The sequence below is a fragment of the Perna viridis genome, chromosome 5 (genome assembly GCF_037379345.1).
Source record: "Perna viridis isolate PV_CMFRI_1.1 ecotype Kerala chromosome 5, ASM3737934v1, whole genome shotgun sequence".
Lineage (NCBI taxonomy): Eukaryota > Metazoa > Mollusca > Bivalvia > Mytilida > Mytilidae > Perna > Perna viridis.
Window position 1 is genome coordinate 27,847,605 of NC_142449.1, and position 11,701 is coordinate 27,859,305.

At 33.2% G+C, this 11,701-nt stretch overlaps 1 protein-coding gene across 1 annotated transcript; it reads left to right on the forward strand.

Moving 5' to 3' along the window:
* Positions 1 to 256: 256 nt before the first annotated feature.
* Positions 257 to 1,489, forward strand: LOC148616932 (iris-like). Its single transcript, XM_088581615.1, has one exon. It carries the CDS (start codon positions 297 to 299, stop codon positions 1,410 to 1,412), a length of 1,116 nt encoding a protein of 371 aa, XP_088437741.1. The 5' UTR covers positions 257 to 296; the 3' UTR covers positions 1,413 to 1,489.
* Positions 1,490 to 11,701: the final 10,212 nt, after the last annotated feature.

The following is an 11,701-nucleotide window of genomic DNA, read 5'->3' on the forward strand; positions in this document are numbered from 1 at the left end:
AACACAATATCATAAAATGAAACAGGACAGAAATAAATGGCGACACAGATGCTACATTCATAATGTTTCACAGTACATTTTGTGGACTGCAGATCATAAATGGCTTAATGGCTTAATGTAAATATACATGTATATTGCAATGGAGTGCTCAAATTTATCAATTAGGACGGAAAATATTCGAGTAAAAGTAACAATGTTATTCTCATTTGATCAATAAGTTTGCTATATAAATATAAACCTTTAAACCATTGCGGATTTAGTAGTCAACAAACACGTTTGAGACATTTTTATTAAATATGGCTTCTTTTACAGACAACTTGATAAACTTTTCCCACGATATTTATCGTGAGATTGACGGCTCGCAAAATGCGTGTGTATCTCCGTTCAGTGTTATTTCCGCTCTTTTGATGTTGATGGCTGGCACTGGTGGAAAAAGCAAATCTCAAATTAAATTGGCTATTCTAGGCGATCAATTGACTGATATTCTTATTTATCGTCAATATAAGAGCTTAAGTGCTGGCATTTTCGGCGCGAAGGACAACGAACTCTATATTGCGACAAAATTGTTTGTCAGTAAGGGTCTTATATTGGAGAGAAATGTTGGTTACGTTGCAAGGACCTATTTCAAAGCTGGCATAGGTACACTAAATTTTGCGAACTGTAAAAGAGCTGCTAGAATAATGAATCGCTATATAGCAAGAAGAACGAACAATAAGATAAAAGATTTAATTAAACAAAAGTGGATTAAGAGGAACACCGTCATGGTCCTAGTCAACACTTTTTACTTCAAAGGTACATGGGAAAAACAATTCAACCCTAAAGAAACTCGAAAGGAAGATTTTCATTTGACAGAACAGAACCAGGTCAAAGTTGATATGATGCAGATGACACACAAAGTCCGCTATTACAATGGAGGAAGTTTCTCAGCGATAGCACTACCGTACAAGGGGAACAAATATGAAATAATATTTGTCTTGCCAAAAAGAATAGATGGATTCAGTGAGTTGAAAAAATCGTTTTCCCCTGCAACGGCGAAGGTAATTGATTCAGGTTTTAAAAAGACCTTTGTAAGTATAAAAATTCCCAAATTTTCTTTTGCATTCGAAGCTAATCTTAAACTACTCTTACCATCATTGGGGATCTCCGATATTTTCATAGATGGTGTTGCTGACTTCAATAACCTAATACAGAATCTAAAACGTCCTATGTACGTGAGTGAAGCCCGACATAAAGTTGTTGTAGAGGTAAACGAGCGAGGCACGGAGGCCGCCGCTGCAACAGTTATTGTTGTAGTGTTTGAATCGTCCCCGATTCCTCAGGCACAATTTATTGCAAACCATCCGTTTATGTTTTACATCAGACACGAGCAGTCTGGATCGATCCTTTTCATAGGACATTATCTTGGACCTTAATAAAAGACGGATATTTAACATTACTAACGGAATGTGTAAAAGTTTGTGTCAACATGGGTTAAGGCAATAAAAGTATTCACAACATAAGTTATCAGTTTTTATGCCTGCATAAATCATTTCATGTTAACCCTGCGACAGTGGATAAGCCTTCTGCGTAGTAGGGCTTAACGATTCAAATGTATGGTTGTTCCCTCCGCGGAACTCGAACTCGTACCGCTGTGACATCTAAGGCAACACCGCCTGCACAAAGTACAGTGCCCTAGACCACTCGGCCAGCTAGGCTATATAAAAATATAGCTTTCGCTGGCCGGGTCATTCCTCATCGTAGGATTAATATAGGGCTGTAACTTAGTACACGATGTATGGTAGTACGGGACAGTTCATCTAAGTGTTATAATGTAGGATACAGGATCAAATTAATGATGCATGTCACAACAAATCAACATTATACAAACGTCTCAGAACGTGACGTCTCTATTCGCTACACTGCTCCATCCAATCAAATTGATACAATGACGATAATGTATACTTATAGAAGGGTCTGAAAAATTCCAACGATGTTAGAACTGTCAAAATTGCGATGCAAATTTTTGGTTGTTCCCTCAACGGGACTCGAACTCGTCCCGCTGCTTTCTTTCTTATTCTTTGATAACATCTTTTTTACTTAGATCTTTTATTGGTGAAAGTTTTCGCTTGGTATTTTATCTTGTTGTTTGTTGAACATGATACTTTGCACCTGTCGTCTAGAGTTAGTTCCTACATTTTTAAAGTCCCAGTTAAGTTTGTATGGTTTTTTATGTTGATTCTACATATACAGCCGTATATGACACATCTTTGTTGGCCAGCTTCAAATCGGCCATCTCTACTACACATTCGCAAAATATCATACTTCTTAAATGACATGTTTGGATCTGACACGTTTCTCGGGTGTAAATAAGGGTAACAACAAAATTACCGAACACTTATCCGATCCGGGGTCAAGTCCAAAACAAATCTGCCAAAATAGATATTACACTATCGGAGCAATAGTCTTGACTAGGTACAGGCATTTCAAACAAAATGGTTGGTTAGTTAGGTTTGACACCGTGCTAAACCTCCCCCTTCCATTGCAGCATGCATTTACTGGTGGTCACGCAAAAAGTACAATTTACAATACAATAATCTTTACTCATTATTTAAGAAGAAATTAAATATTTTACAAACAAGGGCTGACATCATAAAATGAATTTGGTAAGAGACCATTTGAGACGCATTTTCTCAGACCCATGATTCAGGAATCTGTTACGCAATAATTTATGGCGTTCAAAGAAATCAGAGAGGTACGCACTGGCTCTAGCGTAGCGAATTACAATTGTGAAATATAAACACCATATGCAGGAGGTGAAAGTATATTGCTGCACATTTGTATAGTAGTTAGCTGTATAATTATCACAAATGTTATCATGTGTGATAAGTAGCTCTTGTTTAAAATGTTTACTGTGGTCATGCCACGTTTTCATTTATTTTGATCGGTCTTACTGTGTAAGTTGTTTATAGCTTCCTCTTGGTTTTCTGTATTTATACGACTTTACCCCTAACAGAGCTATTAAAGACCGTACTTTAACGGATGTAACATGGACACTTTTCCTGAAACGAATAAATCATGCGTACCCAGCTTAAAAGTAGGTCAAAATGAGCAAAGCACAGGATTGGTTCTAGAATATTCGAAAATTGTCCGTATAACATCCCTTTAAAAGTCCTAATTTTCTATAGCTGTATGTGCATCAAATCATTTTTGGACAATTATCAAAAGTTCTGAAATAGATGAAAGCAACCTTAATGATGAAAAAGCAATATTAATTTTCCAATAAATTGTTCGAGACCGTGCACACAAAATAAAATAAACAATAACATGGAGGGGGGAAATTTTAATGAAAATAATCTTTATCATTTAAATTTTTGATACACCTTGCAAAACTACGATATTCAAATAATATTTTCCGGTAAAAATTTGAGTTTAAAAGTGACATCCCCTTTTGAAAACTTTATTAAACTCTCTTCTTCAATAGTACGTGTGTTACTAGATAGATTTCATTTTGCGTTTCGATGTCAGCTGCTCCAGAAAATTTTCCCTAGGGAACTGGAGGACGTCAGAGATTTGTTTTATTTGTCTTTTACTTGTCTTGTTGTGTGCCTTGGCAGAATCACTTTTGTTGCCAATGCGTTCTTTTATCAGTTGCTCATTGAAATGGTGAAAAAGGGTGGTTGCAGTGTTTACCTGAAATCAAGCATGCCACTGTTTTGTGTTATACGATTTTTGAAAATTACTAAGATCTAGCATTTAACCCTACGTCATTTTTAAAGCATAATCTTTAAAGAAAAAAGCCAATTTTACTGTCCAAACCGAACAAGATCGATGAAATGAATTAGGTTACGGAAAGTACGGAAAACTATTTTATTCAAATATATTGTCGATAATGATCATGTATTACATTGTAAAATTGGATTGAAAATATATTGGGAAAGTTTTAAGAATTTCGGTTATACTTTTTTGTGCACAATAACATATTCAAGAGATGTAACTATGATATATGAACGAACAGTTATAAAAAGAATGTAAACAATTACCTTTCCGTAATGTCCCGTTTTTTATCCCTCAACACCAACTGATTTGCACATTTCTATCATGTATTCCTGCAGAGTAAGAAGCATTTGTTTCTGTTGCGAATTTTTTGGACTTTTGACTTTTTACTGTTTAACGGTCGTTTCACTAGTAAGTTATATAAGTCTGAATATGGTATACCTTGTTCTAACTTGTGCTAACTCTGTCTTAACTTCTCTAAATATGTCTGAAAATACTTGGATTGTCTCGACTGAGTCTCACCATGTCCAATCAAGTCTCAAAAAGTCTTGACTGTGTCTCGACTTGTCTTGACCCAGTCTCGATTGTCTTATCATGTCTTGACCAGTCTCGACCAAGTTTTCACCAGTCTCAACCTGTCTCGAAGAGTCTTGAACAGTCTTACCAGTCTTGAATAGTCTTAAAGAAGTCTCGACCAGTCTAAAATGAATCTCAAACTGTCTCGATGACATATATTTAACAATTTAGGACTCAAAACAATCCTAATTTAAGAATTCAAAGATAAAACTACTGTCTCTTTTATGCATGAATTGCCTTATGCATATTTTTTATGGAGACTGTTACTTCATTATTTAGGTTATAGGAAAGAACATTCATAGTGATACTATGATATGGAAAACACCAAAGTTTGGATGGAAGAATTTGAAAAGAAATTCAAATAAAAATAGTTTAATTGAAAAATTCAATGTTTCACCGCTGCCTGTGAAATAAAAAAAAAATATAAATTGCTCTGTCTAATTGAAATCAATGCATGCATACAAACATTTTCAGTAGATAACTGATTCTACATACTCATAGATTTAAACAGCAATATTGTGCTGAGAAATTGAATCAGTAACAACTGAAAAATGTATAATTTTGGCCAAAATTGTTCAGATTATAGCTTGAAACCCGTTCGTGATTACCTCTTAATCCCGTCTTTTTTAAATACTCCTGTTCAGCCCCGAAGTTATTTTTAAAAAGAATCTGAATCGCTTTTCGGTACATCTTAACACTGTTCAGGGGTCCTGGGTACACACAGGACCAAATAAAAATTCTAGGTACCTATATGTGACGTTCATCATTATACTAGAGAAAATTGTATACTAGTATTTACGCTATTCAGCCAATATACAATATACCGTGCAACTGGTCCTGGTGCGTGGCATTTATTACAATCCTCGAAATCACAATACACATATTACTTTCATAAATTTTGAACAAAATTGTGCAGATTATAGCTTGAAAACCCGTTCGTGATTACCTCTTAAGCCAGTCTTTTTTTAAACACTCCTGCCCCGAAGTTATTTTTTAAAAAGAATCTGAATTGCTATTCGGTGCATCTTAACACCCCTCATAAGTCCTGGGTACACACAGGACCAGGTAAAAACACTAGATACCTGTATGTGAAGTTCATCATTATACCAGAGAAAATTGTATAGGAGTATTTACGCTATTCAGACAATATACAATATACCTGCATGTACACGAACTACTTGAATCACATAAGCGATAAACCTAGTGGTCTCAGTATCGTATTAATTTTCCCATAGACTTCTATAGTGAAGTGCATATTTTTAGGATTTTTAAAAAAATATGTAAATTGATTCAATAAAACTTTCACTTATGTAGCATTTCTAAGGACATGTGAAAAAATAATTTCCCGCAAAGAAAATAGGGTGAGTCCACGAAGATTGGACAGAAAAGTAGTCTTGAACTATAAATAGCCATTTTCCCTACTTTCACTTTCGTTTTGCACTCACCAAACCAACCTTTTCAGTGGAACATTTTTATGATATTATGTTAGATTTTCTTTTAAAAAAGTTCTTCATCTTACAGTGTGATGTTTGCTCTATTTTTTAAGTCATAGTTCATGTCTTTTGACAAAACATTAGTTTGTAGAGAGGCAAAAAGAAAATGCACTATATTTTTATGGCATCCATGTTTTGACGTACACCTGCTCAGGGATATGCAATACGATACTGGTACCTATTACTAATAAACATTTCAATATAATCCTAAAAGTTGTTGTTTTTCTGCTAGAGTATTCATTTCCATACTGAAAATTCAGAATATCATTGCCCTGCTACAAACATGAGTTTTCTATTAAAATTCTTATATAGGTACCCTATTCCAGGCATAAGACTAATATCTCAATGTTAGCCAGAAAATATTACTTTTGATAAAAAGCTGCTGTATTAATCAAACTAAGCAACTTTGTGGTTTATTCTGACATGGTAGATACATGAGCTGTACTATGAGTTCTAAATCATTATTTAATCCCCACTTGTGAGTTCCATATATGGAAATATTAATATCCGAACCTCCTTTTTTGTCTTTAACTCAAGGGAGCCTCTTGTTTAAAGTAAAGTATAATGACCGGTACAACCAACTGTTTTAAACTATAGATATGGTCATTTCAATTATAATAAATCCAGAAAAAATTATACCAATATCATAGTTTTAAAAAAATATAGCTTTTCATATGCAGAAAATACAGATTTTAAGCCATTTTGGTACCCCAGGCAGATACAAATGGACCTCAATGTGACAGGAAAAGGACTTTTTCTTTAAAACAGATAGCTATGATGCAAGAAATATAGTTTACTGGTATAAATATTATAATAACAATTGTCTGCTTTAGATACTTTTTGAAAAAATTCAGTTTTTATATGAAAAAACACCATTATTTTTCTTGCCGCATTAGAATCTGTCCATTTGAACCACTAAAAAAAGTCCACTAAAAAATTGGCTGATGACTTTTGTGACATTTCTGTGTTTAAATCAACCACACAGTTATATGGCAACTCATTTTAGCTATTTATTTGAAAGAAAAACAAAAAATAAAAAAAATATTCATTTTTTCATATATAAGAGGCAATGTATGGAAAATGACTATTTTCAAGTCCTAACCACATACTTAAAATGTGTTGTAACTTGAAAACTATCCTTTATGCAGGAGTATTACTTGCTTTAGGTTACCTGAATATAGATATGCTCATCATAAATAGTCAAGATAATAATTTTATTGAACTGATATCCTACAAATTCATGAAAACAAAATGCATTTCCAAATTTGGTAAAAATTAACTATAAATGCAAAAAACCAGAGCTACCATAAAAAATCAGGTTCAAAAATTGGCTAATTCATCTTAAAAGTGTTACCTGTATTGGGGTACTACTTTTTCAGCTGGTAAAGACCACTTGCTGAATATCCAACTTTACTTGAAAAACTGGCTTACTAGGTCTCAGTATCGTATTAATTTTCCCATAGACTTCTATAGTGAAGTGCATATTTTTAGGATTTTTTAAAAAATATGTAAATTGATTCAATAAAACTTTCACTTATGTAGCATTTCTAAGGACATGTGAAAAAATAATTTCCCGCAAAGAAAATAGGGTGAGTCCACGAAGATTGGACAGAAAAGTAGTCTTGAACTATAAATAGCCATTTTCCCTACTTTCACTTTCGTTTTGCACTCACCAAACCAACCTTTTCAGTGGAACATTTTTATGATATTATGTTAGATTTTCTTTTAAAAAAGTTCTTCATCTTACAGTGTGATGTTTGCTCTATTTTTTAAGTCATAGTTCATATCTTTTGACAAAACATTAGTTTGTAGAGAGGCAAAAAGAAAATGCACTATATTTTTATGGCATCCATTTATACACCTGCTCAGGGATATGCAATACGATACTGGTACCTAGTACCGTATAAAATGATAATGTTGTTTCACTATTATACAGATCTATGTTGATATATAATGTTCGTGTGATATATTAATTACCAAAAAAAATATAGATTTCTTCTTTTCCCTTCTTTTATTTGCTTTTTTAATGTTGTGTGTTCAGTTTTTTTTATGAAATAAAAATTATTATAGTTTATAAAAGGTTGTGTATAGAGAAGAAAATAAATTAAATCTTGCCTGTCAATAATAGTATTATCTTTTTTTAATTAATTTGCATTTAATTTTCTATATCTTAAGTACATACTATGTTTAGTCGGAAGAGAAACCAAAATATGTTTTAAGCATTTTAAAAATAATTGAACATATGAGAGATGCAAGATGCATCCCCTATATAGCATAAGGAAGGAAGATAGTATGGACTGACGAAAGTACGGACACCCTACATCTTTACATATCCTCACTACAAGTTTAGGTATAACTATATTCAAATGCCTGACCATTTAATGATATGGTTTAACGTCTTTTTGGCAGAAAGAACGAGAACGACTTACCAATCGAACAGACCCTGCTTTAAACTAGTCGTACAGCCAAATAAAAGAAGTTCACACTCTCGCTTGCACCGAAAACAATGTGTCTGGCTGTCTTTTTTTGTTAAGATGTAACTTGTATAAGTATTACGAGATATGTATTCAAAATCTGTAGCGGATGTTCCGCGTTGATGTTGTAGATGCACAATTTCGCATGATAACGCAAAAATATAATAATAAACAGTTTAGTTGACGCTAACAAGCCTCTGTGGTTACATGTACATAATATACAAAAGGTTATAAACTATCTCACTTTTTATCTGGTAAAAAGCAGACAAGTGGCATGCAGCAAATTTGTATCAGTTTCATGTTTAACAATATACATGTTATAAAAACATGCAATGAATGACTCCTTTTAGTTTGGCTATGCATTATAAAAGCGAATGCTTGAATTTGTTAACAACAAAACACAATCATCATAATCATCCGAGATGTAAGCAGGTTGTTTCTATGGTTTATAAGGTAGTCTTTTTTTTAGACGGTAGTTTCGGTGTAATACTTAGATCAATTTTATTTTAAACGAACGTGTGTCTATTGGTGTCAGACAGGAGCAGGTAACGCGGGGATATAGAGGTGATTGATGAATTTTCTTACATTTGTATAGTTATTGACCTGTATCAAATTAAAAGGGACTTCGTATATGTACATGTACCTGTATGATGAATTGTCAATGTGTACATTTGTATTACTGTTTTTCTATATATTAATCTATATAATATACACGCATGCTTTATCGCTAAAGTTTTAAGGCGATCCTTTCTTGAGTTAGTCCCAATATTATAAAAAAAAACCTTAATCAGGGGCTTTATTATATGTTAATAAATATGTAATTTCATATTGGCCCTGGTATAGGTTTGAGGTCTGTCATATTGGTCGAGGCCAATATGATTGACCGAAACCTATAACAGGGTTATAAATATTTATTGACAATTTTATTACCCAACTCAACTAGATGATTTGTTGAAAAGTTGTTTTTGTGTTTTACCAAAATCATGTAGGTTTATTTGTATTAATCAGTAAATATCCTTTTTGTATAAAATGAAAGATTTTTTTGTGTTTCTGCAGCTTTTAGTCTTGGTGATCATTCATTCATTCATTCATTCATTTCTTTATTTCCCCAGTATTGGGATTATATAAACATAGATAGAACATATTTACACATAAGTTAGCTACACATATAGAAAATAGTTACATGTATGGTATGTATGTATGTAATATTATAAATGCAAAAATAAAGTTTTATAATTTTATAATATATACACATATTACATATATGTATGGTGAGGTTGAGTGAAGTAAGAATATATAGAAAACACACTGACAGAGGTAAAAAAAAAAGAACAAAAACAAACAAAAAACAAACAAAAAACAAACAAACCAATAAACAAAGCCCCAAGGAATGCTGACAATGTCACATCGTGAAACTACAAGAACGCAGCTCTTTATCTTAGGCTGCAGTGGCCATTACAACGTGGATATAACACAATCGTTGGAAGGAATTCAATTCACTGAGTACTGTGGCTGGCTGTTTTTCGAGCATAATGCAGTACAATGACTCGTCATCGCACTCACTCAATTCGACATAGAGTTCAAGCGGAAGATCGATAAGTAAATCCCACCAAATGTCGAGTAAAGGAGATTTAATAGTACAATCTATGCGTGCATGAATCCTTATATCATGAACAATTCTGTTACATAATTTGCAAGGCTGAGTGTGTCTTTTTGGTGTAGCTGAAATCAGTTTTGCGATGAAAAATGCATTCTTCAGTTCCATACAGTTTGAGGAATAAGACCATACTCTAGCGGCTGAGATTGAATTGTGTATCAGTTTAAAGCGAGATAAATCGTCATGATCTGAAACTCTGTTATTCCAATCGGCATCGTGTCTTTGGTTTACTGCATTTTTCACTAATCGTTTCCATTCTAGTTTGCTTGGAAAATGTCCCGCCTGCTGGCGGTGTCAAACGACCGGTAGTTATGATGCCGTATTGGCCCTGGTTTGATCCATATTGGCCCTCTTTTTTCATATTGCCCCCGTATATAGGCCCGGTTTGAATTCATATCAATTGGTTAGTTTTTTACATATTTTAACGTATTCTGGGTAGTTGGTTAATAATATTCCCTAATTAATTAAGTTTTCAGAATTTAACATAAAATATATGTATTTAGACACATGCTAGTTAGCTGACAGTTTATAAGTGACACGCGTGTATATTGCGTCTTTAGTAACATTACACAGATACTGAGTGGAATTATTTAATATGTAATATACTAGCGGTATACTTGTACATGTATATATAGTTCAGTTTTGGTATCGAAGTAATGTTATACAATCTAGTACTGACCAAATGAACCGATGACGAGAAATATGAATAAAATTCAAACCTTATACACATCTAGTTACACTTGTAACACAGAATTTAAAAAAGAAAAAAAAGATAAAATTCCGAGCTGAATGGAGATTTAAGGCTCGTCCCTTACTCCGCTTTTACATGTATAAAATTCACATGAATATTTCTATTTAAAGATTTGACAGCCCAACTATAAACATACAAATTACCTTAACGATTAATTATTTTCATTGTGTGATGTTTGGTACGGATGCTCATTTCCTTTACATCACATGTATCATACATGTATAATACACAGGCACAATTAATTTGCGCGCTGGGGTTTGAAATATGCAGCAGATAGATCACGCACAGAGTAATACCATTTATAATCGAAGTATTATCTGTTTTCGATAAGTTACATGGGCTATGTATACATGTGTATTAAGAAGTTGTGTTTATATCGAATGAAAAATAAAGCGGAATTAGCGAGAATTTAAGAGATGCCTCATTGGAATAAATATAAAAATAGAACTTCATGTATTTCAGTGATAAACTCACCTCAACGGTGCAACCAAATTTGAGATCATTAATTAAAAATATGTTTACATGTAATATTAGACTAGGAGCTTGAAACTAGTATTTCTGTATTAAAAATTAATTCTTTAAAAAAATGACGGTTTATGTCGACTGTGCCACAACCCTGTTGTCGGCTATTTATTTTACTTAATCGGATTCCCTGGGAAAAATCCACGATGATATATATACTTATAACTTAATTGCAAATACATTATGTATCAGACTTCATTTGTAGATAATTCAAGGGACGATTTTCCCTCAATTAAAGATAGCGTTGGCAGCTTCTTTTATCTTGTCGCGGTTCGAGAATCTGTTGACACAGGTATGGGCTTGCAATTAACAGACAGGTATACCCGTAGGACTTCATATGGTGCAACATGATTATTTAATTATGAAACAAGTTGCAGAGTTTTTAAATCAGGAAAACAATTCGTTTTGATCTACCACAGTGGTTTAATGTAAATGTTGCATAACAAGAACAATAAACATTGTACAAGATTTTTTT